The 19,477-nt window shown below is 46.5% G+C and overlaps 1 protein-coding gene across 7 annotated transcripts in view; it reads left to right on the top strand.

Moving 5' to 3' along the window:
- The window catches only part of LOC110490953 (paralemmin-1), an 80,365-nt gene that overhangs the window by 36,728 nt on the left and 24,160 nt on the right, over positions 1-19,477 (top strand). For 6 of the 7 annotated variants that reach the window (XM_036952353.1, XM_036952292.1, XM_036952508.1 and 3 more), the window contains exon 3: positions 2,771-2,851. The exons of the other annotated variant lie outside the window; for it this stretch is intronic. In XM_036952353.1, the coding sequence (XP_036808248.1) occupies positions 2,771-2,851 (81 nt within the window). The remainder of the gene's footprint in view (positions 1-2,770; positions 2,852-19,477) is intronic. 7 annotated transcript variants of the gene reach the window in all.

Genomic DNA, 19,477 nt, shown 5'->3' with positions numbered 1-19,477 from the left:
TTTCAACCATATTGCTCACACCCTATCCAATTATTCTCTGATCAACAAGTGCCTGGGTTTAGGGGTAAGTGGATTGTCTTTGATTGGGTTTCAGTTGGCAGGCTTGTGAATTGTATTTCTAATGCTTTTGGAGCTGGCTTGGAGCTGGCTTGGAGCTGGCTTGTCTGGAGACAGAGCAGAGACGAAGTCATGTAGACTATGGCCAGATCTTTTAAACATAATACCCTGCCACCAGTTGCGATTGGTGCTGTTTAAATTTAAAGAAGATTTTTTATGTTTTATGATGTTTTATGAAAATGGCCTTATTGCTATTAAGGCATGTTGGATGACGGTCATTCACATTCCATTCACTCAGCTCAATGTAACATCGATAGGTTTAGGCTACTACATGACTCACATTTTCCCTGGACCCATCATGAGGTTGTTACAACCAAGCCTATGAATGAAAGTTCCTCTGTCCAGTGTTTGTGTTATTTTTATCTTAATCTTTTATTTTTATTGGCCAGTCTGAGATATCTTTTTCTTTGCAACTCGGCCTAGAAGGTCAGCATCCCAGAGTTGCCTCTTCACTGTTGATGTTGAGACAGTGTTTTGCGGGTACTATTCAATGAAGCTGCCAGTTGAGGACTTGTGAGGTGTCTCCTTCTCAAACTAGACACTCTAATGTACTTGTCCTCTTGCTCAGTTGTGCACCGGGGCCTCCCACTCCTCTTTCTATTCTGGTTAGAGACAGTTTCCGCTGTTCTGTGAAGGGACTAGTACACAGCGTTGTACGAGATCTTCAGTTTCTTGGCAATTTCTCGCATGGAATAGCCTTCATTTCTCAGAACAATAATAGACTGATGAGTTTCAGAATAAAGTCCTTTGTTCTGGCCATTTGAGCTTGTAATCGAACCCACAAATGCTGATGCTCCAGATTCTCAACTATTTTTAAGAAGGCCAGTTTTATTGCTTATTTAATCAGGACAACAGTTTTCAGCTGTGCTAGCATAATTGCAAAAGGGTTTTCTAATGATCAATTAGGCTTTTAAAATGGTAAACTTGGATTAGCTAACACAACGTGCTATTGGAACACAGGAGTGATGGTTGCTGATAATGGGCCTCTGTACGCCTATGTAGATATTCCATTAAAAATCAGCCATTTCCAGCTACAATAGTCATTTACAATATTAACAATGTTGACACTGTATTTCTGATCAATTTGATGTTATTTTAACGGACAAAAAATTTGCTTTTCTTTCAAAAACAAGGACATTCCTAAGTGACCCCAAACTTTTGAACGGGAGTGAATTTTGTATAGTTTTATCCAAAAAGTCTAACTTTTTAAAATGTTTCACTGTTTTTATTTTATTAAATGCACTGAGTAGGATGGTTCTCCCCTTCCTCCTCCTCAGAGCCTCCTTTGCCTGGCACAATGAGAAATGCACGGCTCATTGTGTGTATGTGTGTGTTGTTGTGGGGGAAGAACATTTTGGAAGTGGGCTGCTCATTTGATTATTACATGGATCCGGCCTCTGACAAGCTTCTTAAATTCCAGCCCCTTGTATCGCGCTTGAACAGCCTGGGATATAAGTGCAAGTTGGTGGCGCTGATATTTGTCAGTCTCGGCCACGTACATAGGCTTACGGTATGTGGCCTTCAGATGGCACGCCTGTCTCAGACTATGGCAAAGTAACCGGCAAGGTACTGCTCTGTTTCAGCCGTTAAGGGCAGGACAAGGTGCTTTTTGTATCCTTATGTGTCCTTGTATCGCAGAACTTTTAAATGTTTGAATCCGTCTTGATGTTATGTGATTGGTGGATTCAAATAAAGGTGTGTGTGTGTGTGTGTGTGTGTGTGTGTGTGTGTGTGTGTGTGTGTGTGTGTGTGTGTGTGTGTGTGTGTGTGTGTGTGTGTGTGCATCTGTTCATGTGCATGCGTGTGTGTTTGGGAGGTTGAATATAAAGACTTGAATTAGTCCAAGTCATCTTGGGGTATAAGAGAGTCATGCCATGTGTTCCTATAACCTCAAGTAAACTATTTATATCCAGCAAACCTTCTGTATAGTCAACTTAGAGCACATATTGATTTAGATTAGTCACCTTATCCAGCACTGTATGAAATTCAGCCTAGAATGCCCTTTCAAACAACTCTTTCATATTAAAATACCAAGCCTGACGGAGGGACACTGTGACACAGCACATGCCAAAGTATGTAACTGTTGAGCAGGACAGCTCTTTAGGAGGAGAATGTTTATGGTTTCCTCTGTACTAGAGTGGAATGGCCTAGTAAATCTTATATCTGTAGTTGGCCACTACAGCCACAGGGTCTGTGTCAGGAGTGTAGCTCTTCTAACAGTGTGGACCTTTCATTTCTCTATTGCTATGATCTGTGGTAGATTGTATTTACTGAGGAGATTGAATGGACAGTCTGGACAGTAGCCTCTCTGTAAATACACATATATTTCTGTACACACTTGAATATGGTTAGTACTGGTCTTTAGTAGATGAAAGTTTGAGTTTTTACATATTTATTCCAGCTGAGGAGTCCAAGACACAAACGAAATGAGGCCAAATATCAGTTGCACTGGGAATTTAGTGCCGTAATGGACCATTCACTGATTACTCACTGTTATGTCACTGTTTACTAGAAAACGGAGACGATCCCAGTGTTGCTGGCACTATGCCACAATCCACTGAGCAACAGGAACCTACATGGGTATAACAGGTTGCCACTGTTTCTTAGGGTGATCATATCATCTCTACTCTGTGTTTTCCCTATGCACCAACAGGAGAAGAGGAAGAGGCAGATAGAGGTCGAGAACAAAAAGAGGCAGCTGGAAGATGACAGGAGACAGCTTTCACATCTCAAGGTAAGAAGGGGGACCTGGGACATGATTGGAAACTGGGGGAAGGGAGGCACTGGGAGGTGGGGGGACACTGCGGGGGACTGGGGAGACACTGAGTGGTGGGGGGACACGGGGGGAACTGGGGGTTGGGGGACGCTGGGGGGGATACTGAGAGGTGGGGAGACACTGGGGATTGAGGGGACACTGAGGGGGGGGCACTGGGTGTAGGGGACACTGGGGGAGGGACAGTTATGTGGGCTTCACATTACAATGGAATGCAGGAGCATTGAAAAGTTCAGTTTTATTTTAACGCTGGAAAACAAATGTCTTGATCGTCTATCTCTACCTCTATCAGTTAAATATCAGAGAGTCATGCTCTGATACGCCATGCTCTGGTACGCCATGCTCTGGTACGCCATGCTCTGGTACGCCATGCTCTGGTACGCCATGCTCTGGTACGCCATGCTCTGGTACGCCATGCTCTGGTTTGTCATGCTCTGGTACGCCATGCTCTGGTACGCCATGCTCTGGTACGCCATGCTCTGGTTCGTCATGCTCTGGTACGTCATGCTCTGGTACGTCATGTTCTGGTTCGTCACGCTCTGGTATGTCACGCTCTGGTATGTCATGCTCTGGTATGTCATGCTCTGGTATGTCATGCACTGGTTCGTCATGCTCTGGTATGTCATGCTCTGGTACGTCATGCTCTGGGACGCTACGCTCTGGTACGTCATGCTCTTGTACGCTACGCTCTGGTACGTCATGGCCTGGTATGTCATGCTCTGATACGCATGTTCTGGTAAGTCATGTTCTGGTACGTCATGCTCTGGTATGTCATACTCTGGTATGTCATGCTCTGGTATGTCATGCTCTGGTACGCTACGCTCTGGTATGTCATGCTCTGGTACGTCATGCTCTGGTATGTCATACTCTGGTACGTCATGCTCTGGTATGTCATACTCTGGTATGTCATGCTCTGGTACGCTACGCTCTGGTATGTCATGCTCTGGTACGTCATGCTCTGGTATGTCATACTCTGGTACGTCATGCTCTGGTATGTCATACTCTGGTATGTCATGCTCTGGTACGCTACGCTCTGGTATGTCATGCTCTGGTACGTCATGCTCTGGTATGTCATGCTCTGGTATGTCATGCTCTGGTATGTCATACTCTGGTACGTCATGCTCTGGTATGTCATGCTCTGGTACGTCATGCTCTGGTATGTCATACTCTGGTACGTCATGCTCTGGTATGTCATACTCTGGTATGTCATGCTCTGGTACGCTACGCTCTGGTATGTCATGCTCTGGTATGTCATACTCTGGTACGTCATGCTCTGGTATGTCATGCTCTGGTACGTCATGCTCTGGTATGTCATACTCTGGTACGTCATGCTCTGGTATGTCATGCTCTGGTATGTCATACTCTGGTATGTCATGCTCTGGTACGCTACGCTCTGGTATGTCATGCTCTGGTACGTCATGCTCTGGTATGTCATACTCTGGTACGTCATGCTCTGGTATGTCATACTCTGGTATGTCATGCTCTGGTACGCTACGCTCTGGTATGTCATGATCTGGTACGTCATGCTCTGGTATGTCATACTCTGGTACGTCATGCTCTGGTACATCATGCTCTGGTACATCATGCTCTGGTACATCATGCTCTGGTACATCATGCTCTGGTACATCATGCTCTGGTACATCATGCTCTGGTACGTCATGCTCTGGTACGTCATGCTCTGGTACTTCATGCTCTGCTATGCTATGCTCTGGTACATCATGCTCTGGTACATCATGCTCTAGTACATCACTTTCTGGTATGTCACTCTCTGGTACGTCACTCTCTGGTACGTCACTCTCTGGAACGTCACTCTCTGGAACGTCACTCTCTGGTACGTCATGCTCTGGTACTTTGTGCTCTGGTACGCTACGCTCTGGTACGTCAGGCTCTGGTACGCCATCCTGTGGTACGCCATGCTCTGGTACGCTACGCTCTGGTATGTCGTGCTCTGGTACGTCATGCTCTGGTACGTCATGCTCTGGTATGCTATGCTCTGGTACGTCATTCTCTGGTACGTCAAGCTCTTGTACGCTCTTGTACGTCATTCTCTGGTATGTCATGCTGTGGTACGTCATGCTCTGGTATGCTATGCTCTGGTACGTCATGCTCTGGTACATCACACTCTGATACGTCATGTTCTGATACGTCATGCTCTGGACGCTACGCTCTGGTATATCATACTCTTGTATGTCACTCTCTGGTATGTCACTCTCTGGTATGTCATGCTCTGGTACGTCATGCTCTGGTACTTCGTGCTCTGGTACGCTACACTCTGGTACGCCATGCTCTGGTACACCATGCTCTGGTACGCCATGCTCTGGTACGTCACGCTCTGGTACGCTACGCTCTGGTATGTCGTGCTCTGGTACGTCATGCCTTGGTACTTCATGCTCTGGTACGCTACGCTCTAGTACGTCATGCTCTGGTTCGTCATGCTCTGGTTCGCTACGCTCTGGTACGTCATGCTCTGGTACGTCAAGCTCTGGTACGTCATGCTCTGGTACTTCATGCTCTGGTACTTCATGCTCTGGTATGTCATGCTCTGTTACGTCATTTCTCGTACATCATGCTCTGGTACGTCAAGCTCTTGTACGCTATGCTCTTGTACATCATTCTCTGCTATGTCATGCTGTGGTACGTCATGCTCTGGACGTTACGCTCTGGTACATCATACTCTTGTATGTCATGCTCTGGTACATCACTCTCTGGTATGTCCCTCTGTGGTACGTCATGCTCTGGTACGTCATGCTCTGGTACGTCGTGCTCTGGTTCTTCGTGCTCTGGTTCTTCGCGCTCTGGTACGTCAGGCTCTGGTACGTCATGCTCTGGTACGTCATGCTCTGGTACGCTACGCTCTGGTATGTCGTGCTCTGGTACGTTATGCTCTGGTACTTCATGCTCTGTTACGTCATGCTCTGGTACGCTACGCTCTGGTATGTCATGCTCTGGTACGCTACGCTCTGGTATGTCGTGCTCTGGTACGTTATGCTCTGGTACTTCATGCTCTGTTACGTCATGCTCTGGTTCGTTATGCTCTGGTACATCATGCTCTGGTACGCTACGCTCTGTTATGTCGTGCTTCGGTACGTCATGCTCTGGTACGCTACGCTCTAATACGTCATTCTCTGGTTCGTCATTCTCTGCTACGTCATGCTCTGTTACGACATTTCTCGTACATCATGCTCTGGTACGTCAAGCTCTGGTACTTCATGCTCTGGTATGCTACGCTCTAGTACGTCATGCTCTGGTTCGTCATGCTCTGGTAATTAATGCTCTGGTATGTCATGCTCTGTTACGTCATTTCTCGTACATCATGCTCTGGTACGTCAAGCTCTTGTACGCTACGCTCTTGTACGTCATGCTCTGGTATGCTATGCTCTGGTACGTCATGCTCTGGTACATCACGTCCTGGTACTTCACTCTCTGGTACGTCACGCTATGGTTCGTCCTGCTCTGGTACTTCATGCTCTGGTAGTCTACTCTCTGGTACGTCATGCTCTGGTACGTCATGCTCTGGTATGTGATGCTCTGATTACCCTACGCTCTGGTATGTCATGCTCTGGTACGTCATGATCTGGTACGTCATGCTCTGGGACGTCATGCTCTGGTACGTCATGCTCTGGTACGTCATGCTCTGGTACTTCATGCTCTGGTATGCTATGCTCTGGTACGTCACGCTCTGATACGTCATGTTCTGGTATGTCATGCTCTGGACGCTACGCTCTGGTACATCATACTCTTGTATGTCACGCTCTTGTACGTTATGCTCTGGTTCGTCCTGCTCTGGTCCTTCATGCTCTGGTAGTCTACTGTCTGGTACATCATGCTCTGGTACGTCATGCTCTGGTACGTCATACTCTGGTACCCTACGCTCTGGTACGTCATGCTCTGGTACGTTATGCTCTGGTACTTTGTGCTCTGGTATGCTATGCTCTTGTACGTCATGCTCTGGTACTTCATGCTCTGTTACGCTACGCTGTGGTACGTCATGCTCTGGTACTTCATTCTCTTGTACGCTAAGCTCTGGTACATCATGCTGTGGCTCGTCATGCTCTGGTACGTCACTCTCTGGTTCGTCACTCTCTGGTTCGTCATGCTCTGGTACGTCATGCTCTGGTTCGTCACGCTCTGATACGTCATGTTCTGGTACGTCATGCTCTGGACGTTACGCTCTGGTACATCATACGCCATGCTCTGGTACGCTACGCTCTGGTATGTCGTGCTCTGGTACGTCATGCTCTGGTACGTCATGCTCTGGTATGCTATGCTCTGGTACGTCATTCTCTGGTACGTCAAGCTCTTGTACGCTCTTGTACGTCATTCTCTGGTATGTCATGCTGTGGTACGTCATGCTCTGGTATGCTATGCTCTGGTACGTCATGCTCTGGTACATCACACTCTGATACGTCATGTTCTGATACGTCATGCTCTGGACGCTACGCTCTGGTATATCATACTCTTGTATGTCACTCTCTGGTATGTCACTCTCTGGTATGTCATGCTCTGGTACGTCATGCTCTGGTACTTCGTGCTCTGGTACGCTACACTCTGGTACGCCATGCTCTGGTACACCATGCTCTGGTACGCCATGCTCTGGTACGTCACGCTCTGGTACGCTACGCTCTGGTATGTCGTGCTCTGGTACGTCATGCCTTGGTACTTCATGCTCTGGTACGCTACGCTCTAGTACGTCATGCTCTGGTTCGTCATGCTCTGGTTCGCTACGCTCTGGTACGTCATGCTCTGGTACGTCAAGCTCTGGTACGTCATGCTCTGGTACTTCATGCTCTGGTACTTCATGCTCTGGTATGTCATGCTCTGTTACGTCATTTCTCGTACATCATGCTCTGGTACGTCATGCTCTGGTACGTCATGCTCTGGTACCCTACGCTCTGGTACCCTACGCTCTGGTACGTCATGCTCTGGTCCGTCATGCTCTGGTCCGTCATGCTCTGGTCCGTCATGCTCTGGTATGTCATGCCCTGGTACGTCATGCTCTGGTACTTCATGCTCTGGTACGTCATGCTCTGGTCCGTCATGCTCTGGTCCGTCATGCTCTGGTCCGTCATGCTCTGGTACGTCATGCTCTTGTATGTCATGCTCTGGTAAGCTACGCTCTGGTACCCTACGCTCTGGTATGTCATGCTCTGGTCCGTCATGCTCTGGTACGTCATGCTCTGGTACGTCATCCTCTGGTACGTCATGCTCTTGTACTTTATGCTCTGGTACGTCATGCTCTGGTACGCTACGCTCTGGTACGTCATGCTCTGGTAGGTCATGCTCTGGTACATCATGCTTTTGTATGCTACGCTCTGGTATGTCATGCTCTGGTATGTCATGCTCTGGTACGTCACGCTCTGGTTCGTCCTGCTCTGGTACTTCATGCTCTGGTTCGTCATGCTCTGGTACGTCATGCTCTGGTACGTCATGCTCTGGTACGTCATGCTCTGGTACCCTACGCTCTGGTACGTCATGCTCTGGTCCGTCATGCTCTGGTACTTCATGCTCTGGTACGTCATGCTCTGGTCCGTCATGCTCTGGTAGGTCATGCTCTGGTACATCATGCTTTTGTATGCTACACTCTGGTATGTCATGCTCTGGTATGTCATGCTCTGGTACGTCACGCTCTGGTTCGTCCTGCTCTGGTACTTCATGCTCTGATTCGTCATGCTCTGGTACGTCATGCTCTGGTACGTCATGCTCTGGTACGTCATGCTCTGGTACCCTACGCTCTGGTACCCTACGCTCTGGTACGTCATGCTCTGGTCCGTCATGCTCTGGTCCGTCATGCTCTGGTATGTCATGCCCTGGTACTTCATGCTCTGGTACGTCATGCTCTGTTACGTCATGCTCTGGTAGGTCATGCTCTGGTACATCATGCTTTTGTATGCTACACTCTGGTATGTCATGCTCTGGTATGTCATGCTCTGGTACGTCACGCTCTGGTTCGTCCTGCTCTGGTACTTCATGCTCTGATTCGTCATGCTCTGGTACGTCATGCTCTGGTACGTCATGCTCTGGTACGTCATGCTCTGGTACCCTACGCTCTGGTACCCTACGCTCTGGTACGTCATGCTCTGGTCCGTCATGCTCTGGTCCGTCATGCTCTGGTCCGTCATGCTCTGGTATGTCATGCCCTGGTACGTCATGCTCTGGTACTTCATGCTCTGGTACGTCATGCTCTGGTCCGTCATGCTCTGGTCCGTCATGCTCTGGTCCGTCATGCTCTGGTACGTCATGCTCTGGTCCGTCATGCTCTGGTATGTCATGCCCTGGTACGTCATGCTCTGGTACTTCATGCTCTGGTACGTCATGCTCTGGTCCGTCATGCTCTGGTCCGTCATGCTCTGGTCCGTCATGCTCTGGTATGTCATGCTCTTGTATGTCATGCTCTGGTAAGCTGTGCTCTGGTACCCTACGCTCTGGTACGTCATGCTCTGGTCCGTCATTCTCTGGTCCGTCATGCTCTGGTACGTCATGCTCTGGTACGTCATGCTCTGGTATGTCATCCTCTGGTACGTCATGTTCTGGTACGTCATGCTCTTGTATGTCATGCTCTGGTAAGCTACGCTCCTGTACATCTTGCTCTAGTGCGTCATGCTCTGGTACGTCATGCTCTGGTACATCATGCTCTGGTACGTCATTCTCTGGTACATCATGCTCTGGTACGTCATGCTCTGGTAAGGCTATTCATACATTTTAATGTAGTCTGGGTTTTTAATGGAGGTCGAGGTCCAATATCTGAAATTGCATTGAGTGTGATGGTTTCCTACGCCCTTTCATTTTAATATATTGTTTATTTATGAGTGCTGTGTTGATGCATCAGATTTTAGTGGGGTAGTTAACCGTGCCAGTAAGGCCTGGCAGGAACTGGGCACCGAGTCCTAAAAGTCTAGAGGGGTAGAGGGGAGTCTCTATAGAATAGGCACAGCAGGAGAGCACTCTGAGATCTTGAAGGACTTGGCTGGGGCTGCTAGAATTGAACTTGTGCGCTGGGCATCAGTAAAGGGTATACAGTGCCTTGCGAAAGTATTCGGCCCCCTTAAACTTTGCGACCTTTTTCCACATTTCAGGCTTCAAACATAAAGATATAAAACTGTATTTTTTTGTGAAGAATCAACAACAAGTGGGACACAATCATGAAGTTGAATGACATTTATTGGATATTTCAAACTTTTTTAACAAATCAAAAACTGAAGAATTGGGCGTGCAAAATTATTCAGCCCCCTTAAGTTAATACTTTGTAGCGCCACCTTTTGCTGCGATTACAGCTGTAAGTCGCTTGGGGTATGTCTCTATCAGTTTTGCACATCGAGAGACTGAATTTTTTTCCCATTCCTCCTTGCAAAACAGCTCGAGCTCAGTGAGGTTGGATGGAGAGCATTTGTGAACAGCAGTTTTCAGTTCTTTCCACAGATTCTCGATTGGATTCAGGTCTGGACTTTGACTTGGCCATTCTAACACCTGGATATGTTTATTTTTGAACCATTCCATTGTAGATTTTGCTTTATGTTTTGGATCATTGTCTTGTTGGAAGACAAATCTCCGTCCCAGTCTCAGGTCTTTTGCAGACTGCATCAGGTTCTCCATCCATCTTCCCATCAATTTTAACCATCTCCCTGTCCCTGCTGAAGAAAAGCAGGCCCAAACCATGATGCTGCCACCACCATGTTTGACAGTGGGTATGGTGTGTTCAGGGTGATGCGCTGTGTTGCTTTTATGCCAAACATAACGTTTTGCATTGTTGCCAAAAAGTTCAATTTTGGTTTCATCTGACCAGAGCACCTTCTTCCACATGTTTGGTGTGTCTCCCAGGTGGCTTGTGGCAAACTTTAAACAACACTTTTTATGGATATCTTTAAGAAATGGCTTTCTTCTTGCCACTCTTCCATAAAGGCCAGATTTGTGCAATATACTGGATTAGGATTACAACAATAGGATTGTTGTCCTATGGACAGAGTCTCCCACCTCAGCTGTAGATCTCTGCAGTTCATCCAGAGTGATCATGGGCCTCTTGGCTGCATCTCTGATCAGTCTTCTCCTTGTATGAGCTGAAAGTTTAGAGGGACGGCCAGGTCTTGGTAGATTTGCAGTGGTCTGATACTCCTTCCATTTCAATATTATCGCTTGCCCAGTGCTCCTTGGGATGTTTAAAGCTTGGGAAATCTTTTTGTATCCAAATCCGGCTTTAAACTTCTTCACAACAGTATCTCGGACCTGCCTGGTGTGTTCCTTGTTCTTCATGATGCTCTCTGCGCTTTTAACGGACCTCTGAGACTATCACAGTGCAGGTGCATTTATACGGAGACTTGATTACACACAGGTGGATTGTATTTATCATCATTAGTCATTTAGGTCAACATTGGATCATTCGGAGATCCTCACTGAACTTCTGGAGAGAGTTTGCTGCACTGAAAGTAAAGGGGCTGAATAATTTTGCACGCCCCATTTTTCAGTTTTTGATTTGTTAAAAAAGTTTGAAATATCCAATAAATGTCGTTCCACTTCATGATTGTGTCCCACTTGTTGTTGATTCTTCACAAAAAAATACAGTTTTATATCTTTATGTTTGAAGCCTGAAATGTGGCAAAAGGTCGCAAAGTTCAAGGGGGCCGAATACTTTCGCAAGGCACTGTATGTGTATGTGCACGCATGTGTGTTAGTTTCCATATACGTGCGTGCGTATGTGTGTGTGTGTGTGTGTGTGTGTGTGTGTGTGTGTGTGTGTGTGTGTGTGTGCATGCATATGTGCGCGTGTTTTTGTTTGTGTGTGTGAATGTGTGTATTCAAGGGTCCTGAAGGCACATGGCTGGACAGAGGAAGCCCTATGCTCAGACAGCGGATGAAGAATAAAAATACCAAAAAGTTTGGCTAAAAGGACATCCTGTTTTGGGGCAGGAAAAAGACACACTTCCCCTGCTAAATATGCAGCTCATTGTCTTGTCCTGCTTTACTTTCAGCTACATTATCTGCATTCTTGTATCGTGGAAATTGAGTTTGGCGTCATCGCTTTTGCTTGCGTTGCTTTTTGCTTTTATTCAGTTTCTTACACTGCAGTTTGTGGCCTCTGAAACATTTAAACATACACTTTCATCGCTTTACAAGTACCATTCACTTCAGTTATAATTCACTTTTTGAAACAACAAGATTAAACCCTTTTAGTTGATTGACTTGAACCAATCTCCATATTGGATTCTACTGCAGTTCTATTTTCTTTTGTTTGTTTGTCCAATGGATGGATTGAGCATGAATGGATAGTAAGCAGGACTCCACATATGATGCATCCCAAATGGCAACCAATTCCCTAAATAGTGCACTACTTTTAACCAGGGCCCATGTGTCTTCGGACACATCCAAAGACAATTGCTAAATGGGGATGACTTGTGTGTATGGTGTAATGTTTGGTCTCCCCTCGTGAGAACTTGTTCCTGACCGTGTGTTAGAATGTTGTTGTAGCCAGGCTCTGCTGGTTCCCTTGTTAAGAAAGGTCAATCTGCTGATTAGAGGAAGAGACTGATCCCCGAAAACCACTCAAGGACACTAATAGTCAGGGGAGTGGGCCACCGAACGGCAATGACACGTCAGGATACACACGCACACACACACACACACACACGCACACGCACACGCACACACATACTGTCCAAATAGGGGGCTAAGAACTCCGTTCTTTGTCAATCTGCACTCTGAAAAGACATGATTGTTTGGTCATTCTGTGGTCAAGGAAATGGATGAAGAAGCAATTGTTCAAATCCAAATCAGATGTTATTGTTCACATACACGTATTTAGCAGATGTTATTGTTCACATACACGTATTTAGCAGATGTTATTGTTCACATACACGTATTTAGCAGATGTTATTGTTCACATACACGTATTTAGCAGATGTTATTGTTCACATACACGTATTTAGCAGATGTTATTGTTCACATACACGTATTTAGCAGATGTTATTGTTCACATACATGTATTTAGCAGATGTTATTGCGGGTGTAGCAAAATGCTTGTGCTTCTAGCTCCGACAGTGCAGTAATATCTAACAGTTTCACAACATATACCCAATACACATACATCTAAGTAAGGAATGGATTAAGAATATATATACATATATGTCAGAGCGACATTGGACTAAGATCCAGTGGCATAGTAGAGAATGCAGTGTGCATATATATATATATATATATAAGATGGGTGATGCAATATTTACACACAATTAAAGGGACTAAGATACCGTAGAATAGTATAGAGTACAGTTCACACATATGAGATGAGTAATGCAAGGTACTGAGACATTTATTAAAGTGGCTCGTGTTTCATTTTCTTAAAGTGGCCAGTGATTCCAAATCTATGTCTTTAGACAGCAGCCTCTGATGTGCTGGGGATGGCTGTTTAACAGTCAGTAGTGTAGTATATAATACAATACAGTATATACATATGAAATGTGTGACGCAATATGTAAACACAATTTAAAAATGACTAAGATACTGTATAATTGTGTGGAGTGCAGTTTATACATATAAGATGAGGAATGCTAGATACGGAAACATTATTCAAGTGGCTAGTGATCCATTTCTAAAAGTGGCCAGTGATTCCTAATATATGTCCATAGGCAGCTGCCTCTGATGTGCTAGTGATGGCTGTTTAACAGTCTGATGGCCTTGAGATAGAAGCTGTTTTTCAGTCTCCCAGCTTTGATGCACCTGTACTGAACTCGCCTTCTGGATGATGTGGGGTGAATAGGCAGTGGCAAACACAACCGGCATTAAGCATGTTAGAGTAAAACACCTATTTATGTTAAGTGACCAGTGTGTTTGCACTCAGTTTTTTTCAGTCTCACAGCAGACATGGTTTTATTTCTGTTTATTTTTGATTAGTGCAGGGATTTGTACAGTATAGACTATTGGTTGTGAGGATGGACAACAGGGCTGTGAAAGGTCAATGCTCTACCAACTCAATCAATCCATGAAACGGACTGAAAACCAACTCCTCAATTTGCGTTGGCCCATTATTGTCGATAAAGATACTTTCGATTTCTTAATTGAATTTCAATCCATTTTCTCAGTTGAGTAATAAAAATAGAAATGGCCCCTGATGGACACAGGAAGTATGGTAGCACAACAGGAAAGGATGTCCCTTTGGGACTCACAGAATACGGCTTGTTTCTTATAGTTATAGTTCCGCTGGAACAGTGGCTCAAACACAGGTCACACGTGCGGGATCGGCTGTGGCTGTGCTGTTGTATCCGCCGGGGCGATGGTGTGTGTGCGTGCGTGCGTGGAAGGGTGTGAACAAGCGATGATGTCACTGAATCATTGAGCTCACCAGGGGAAGGGCAGGGAGAGAGGGAGGAAGGATATGCAGAGGAGAGGGATGAGAGAGAAAGTGAGTGACAGTGTATAGACATTAGAAAGGTGGAGTAGAGAGGATTGTGACAGCAGATTTTCTCTCCTTGTGTCATCAAAGAGAGGTGGCAGGGAAATAGAAACTGATCATGACAGGAGTTCTCTTTACACATAAATACATAATGGTTGGTACTCACCAAGACTAGAAAATGAAATGTATTATGTTGTGTATTTCGTATCCAGAGAGAGAGAGAGAGAGAGAGAGAGAGAGAGAGAGAGATGTTTATTTTTGAACCATTCCATTGTAGATTTTGCTTTATGTTTTGGATCATTGTCTTGTTGGAAGACAAATCTCCGTCCCAGTCTCAGGTCTTTTGCAGACTCCATCAGGTTTTCTTCCAGAATGGTCCTGTATTTGGCTCCATCCATCTTCCCATCAATTTTAACCATCTTCCCTGTCCCTGCTGAAGAAAAGCAGGCCCAAACCATGATGCTGCCACCACCATGTTTGACAGTGGGGATGGTGTGTTCAGGGTGATGAGCTGTGTTGCTTTTACGCCAAACATGACATTTTGCATTGTTGCCAAAAAGTTCAATTTTGGTTTCATCTGACCAGAGCACCTTCTTCCACATGTTTGGTGTGTCTCCCAGGTGGCTTGTGGCAATTTTTCAGTTTTTGATTTGTTAAAAAAGTTTGAAATATCCAATAAATGTCGTTCCACTTCATGATTGTGTCCCACTTGTTGTTGATTCTTCACAAAAAAATACAGTTTTATATCTTTGTGTTTGAAGCCTGAAATGTGGCAAAAGGTCTCAAAGTTCAAAGGGGCCGAATACTTTCGCAAGGCACTGTATATCCCATGACAGAGAGGCTGTAGCTGAAAATGTGAAATGCACCAGGTGGCATCTTCAAAGACGTGATATGTACCATCTGGGGGAGTCCAGAATGTCAGTGGCCTGCTGTACAGGTCACTAGCGTAGCATGCAGGAAACCCCTCACTTTTCTGGATGGCAGCCAAACATCTCCAATCGAAAATCAAATCAAGAGTCGGCTTTCTATTCCGCAACAAAGCCTCCTTCACTCACGCCGCCAAACTTACCCTAGTAAAACTGACTATCCTACCGATCCTCGACTTCGGCGATGTCATCTACAAAATTGCTTCCAACACTCAATACTCAGCAAACTGGATGCAGTTTATCACAGTGCCATCCGTTTTGTCACTAAAGCACCTTATACCACCACACTGCGACTTGTATGCTCTAGTCGGCTGGCCCTCGCTACATATTCGTCGCCAGACCCACTGGCTCCAGGTCATCTACAAGTCCATGCTAGGTAAAGCTCCGCCTTATCTCAGTTCACTGGTTACGATGGCAACACCCATCCGTAGCACGCGCTCCAGCAGGTGTATCTCACTGATCATCCCTAAAGCCAACACCTCATTTGGCCGCCTCTCGTTCCAGTTCTCTGCTGCCTGTGACTGGAACGAATTGCAAAAATCGCTGAAGTTGGAGACTTTTATCTCCCTCACCAACTTCAAACATCTGCTATCTGAGCAGCTAACCGATCGCTGCAGCTGTACATAGTCTATTGGTAAATAGCCCACCCATTTTCACCTACCTCATCCCCATACTGTTTTTATTTATTTATTTTTCTGCTCTTTTGCACACCAATATCTCTACCTGTACATAACCATCTGATCATTTATCACTCCAGTGTTAATCTGCATAATTGTAATTATTTGCCTACCTTCTCATGCCTTTTGCACACAATGTGTATATATAGACTCCCCTTTTTTCTACTGTGTTATTGACTTGTTAATTGTTTACTCCATGTGTAACTCTGTGTTGTCTGTTCACACTGCTATGCCTTATCTTGGCCAGGTCGCAGTTGCAAATGAGAACTTGTTCTCAACTAGCCTACCTGGTTAAATAAAGGTGAAATAAAAAATTAAAATAAAATAAAACAACATACTTTGATTTTATTAGCCAAAGCACATGATCTGCCTTTGAGGATGACCTGGCTACTACCAATTGAGACAATCCTCTGTTTTTCTTAGTTACTAATCTGAAATGTTCTTATGAAGGATCATTAGAGCATATGCTGACAGTAGAGTGGATGTTTTTAAAAAAAAACATACGGTAACATTGTGAGCTTCATTATTAAAGTTGCTTCTTATGGCTGCAGGGGCAGTAGTGAGTAGCTTGGGTGAATAAGGTGCCCAGAGTAAACGGCCTGCTCTTTAGTGCCAGTTGCTAATATATGCATATTATTATTACATTTGGATAGAAAACCCTCTGAAGTTTCTAAAACTGTTTGAATGATGTCTGTGAGTATAACAGAACTCATATGACAGGCAAAAACCTGAGAAAAAAATCCAAACAGGAAGTGGGAAATCTGAGGTTTGTAGTTTTTGAACTCAGCCCTATCGAATACACAGTGAGATATTAGTTATGTTGCACTTCCTAGGGCTTCCACTAGATGTCAACCGTCTTTGGAAACTTGAATGGGGCTTCTACTGTGATGTGGGGCCGGATGAGAGCTCTTCTGATATTAGTTAAAGGCCTAATGCAGCCGTTTTTATCTCAATATCAAATCATTTCTGGGTAACAATTAAGAAATCTTACTGAGAGGTTTGAAACTCTCTTTCTTACGGATTCAGACAGGGAGAGTTTGAAAATGTCAAGTACACATTTGCCTTTTTAGGTTACCACCACAGTGACTAAGCCGTTTGTTTTAAAGTTGCAAAAAGGAACCTTTTCTCTGTATCAAGACAGTCACGTGTACACGCCTCTCCACCATCCCACTTCCGAAACCTGACCGGTCTCAAACCTGGGTCCAGCGACTGTCAAACCAACACCTTAACCATTTCACCAAGAGGTCTTGACAAGGTCGCTCAGTGTTAGGTCAAGGCAGTGCTTCTCAATTATTTTCTGTTACGCCCACCCTAGGAAGAAGTAAACATTTCGCTCCCCCCAACTCTCTGCCGCGACTGTAAATAGTATAATTTGTCTATAAAATTGTTATAAGTACACCTCTGCATAACATTGTATCCTTATTAACATTAAAGAAAATAAAAAAAGAAAAAAGAAAGAAATATAGATCAACTTACAACAAAGAATATCTTTATTAACATTGTTTTTTAGTCTGTAACAGAAAAGACTTAAAGTGCTGTCACGCCCTGGTCTTAGTATTTTGTGTTTTCTTTATTATTTTGGTCAGGCCAGGGTGTGACATGGGTTTATTTATGTGGTGTGTTTTGTCCTGGGGTTTTGTTAGGAATTGGGTTTGTGGCTTAGTAGGGTTATCTAGCATAGTATATGGCTGTCTGGAGTGGTTCTCAATCAGAGGCAGGTGTTTATTGTTGTCTCTGATTGGGAACCATATTTAGGCAGCCATATTCTTTGAGTGTTTCGTGGGTGATTGCTCCTGTCTCTGTGTTTGTTTGTTTACCAGATAGGCTGTTTAGGTTTTCTCACGTTTGTTGTTTTGTATAATGTTCATGTTTGAGTTTTTCCTTTATTAAAGAACATGAACACCAACTACGCCGCATTTTGGTCCGATCCTTGCTACACCTCCTCGTCAGAGGAGGAGATAGAAGAAAACCGTTACAGAATCACCCACCACAACAGGACCAAGCGACGTGGTGACAGGCAGCGTCAGCAGGAGCAGCGCAAGGAGGACTGGACATGGGAGGATGAGTTGGACGATAAAGGACCCTGGGCACAGCCTGGAGAATATCGCCGCCCCAAAGAAGAACTGGAGGCGGCGAAAGCAGAGAGGCGCTGGTATGAGGACGCAGCACGGCGACGCGGATAGAAGCCCGAGAGTCAGCCCCAAAAATGTATTGGGGGGGGGGGGGGGCTCACAGGGAGTATGGCTACGCCAGGTAGGAGACATGCGCAAACTTCCTGAGCTTACCGGGGGGCTAGAGAGACCGGGCAGGCACCATGTTATGCTGTGGTGCGCACTGTGTCTCCAGTGCGGGTGCATAGCCCGGTGCGGTACATTCCAGCTCCGTGTATCGGCTGGGCTAGAGTGAGCATCGAGCCAAGTGCCATGAAGCCGGCTCTACGCATCTGGTCTCCAGGGCGTCTCCTTGGGCCGGCTTACATGGCACCAGCCTTGCGCTCGGTGTCTCCGGTTCGCCTCCATAGCCCAGTGCGGGCTATTCCACCTCGCCGCACTGCAGGGCGACCGGGAGCATTCAACCAGGTAAGGTTGGGCAGGCTCAGTGCTCAAGAGCTCCAGTGCGCCTGCACGGTCCGGTCTATAGTACCACCTCCACGCATCAGCCCTCCGGTGGCAGCTCCCCGCACCAGGCTTCCTGTGCGTGTTCTCGGCCCAGTACCACCAGTGCCAGCATCAGGCCTACAGTGCGCCTCGCCTGTCCAGCGCTGCCAGAGCCTTCCTCCTCTACAGCGCTGCCGGAGTCTCCCGCCTGTTCAGAGCTGCCAGTCTGCAAGGAGCTGCCAGTCTGCAAGGAGCTGCCAGTCTGCAAGGAGCTGCCAGTCTGCAAAGAGCTGCCAGTCTGCAAGGAGCTGCCAGTCTGCCAGTCTGCAAGGAGCTGCCAGTCTGCAAGGATCCGCCAGAGCTGCCAGTCTGCAAGGAGCCGCCAGAGCCGCCAGTCTGCATGGAGCAGCCAGAGCAGCCAGTCTGCATGGAGCAGCCAGAGCCGCCAGTCTGCATGGAGCAGCCAGAGCCGCCAGTCTGCATGGAGCAGCCAGGGCCGCCAGTCTGCATGGAGCAGCCAGGGCCGCCAGTCTGCATGGAGCAGCCAGGGCCGCCAGTCTGCATGGAGCAGCCAGGGCCGCCAGTCTGCATGGAGCAGCCAGGGCCGCCAGTCTGCATGGAGCAGCCAGGGCCGCCAGTCTGCATGGAGCAGCCAGGGCCGCCAGTCTGCATGGAGCAGCCAGGGCCGCCAGTCTGCATGGAGCAGCCAAGGCCGCCAGTCTGCATGGAGCAGCCAGGGCCTCCAGTCTGCATGGAGCAGCCAGGGCCGCCAGACAGCATGGAGCAGCCAGAGCCGCCAGTCAGCAAGGATCTTCCAGATCTGCCAGTCAGCCAGGATCTGCCAGAACTGCCAGCCAGCCAGGATCTGCCAGAGCCAACTACCATTATCTGCTCTCTGAGCTCAAAAACTCGGGACAAGACTTTTCCTCGTGACAGCCATCTTGCTTCACTGTGAAACAGCACAGCTTGATGTTCAGCTCCCATGTCCTCACAGATAGCAGAGAAGACTCTTG

The sequence above is a fragment of the Oncorhynchus mykiss genome, chromosome 1 (genome assembly GCF_013265735.2).
Source record: "Oncorhynchus mykiss isolate Arlee chromosome 1, USDA_OmykA_1.1, whole genome shotgun sequence".
Taxonomy (NCBI): domain Eukaryota; kingdom Metazoa; phylum Chordata; class Actinopteri; order Salmoniformes; family Salmonidae; genus Oncorhynchus; species Oncorhynchus mykiss.
The sequence above is the reverse complement of the archived record's forward strand: the minus strand, read 5'-3'. Positions and strand labels throughout refer to the sequence as shown.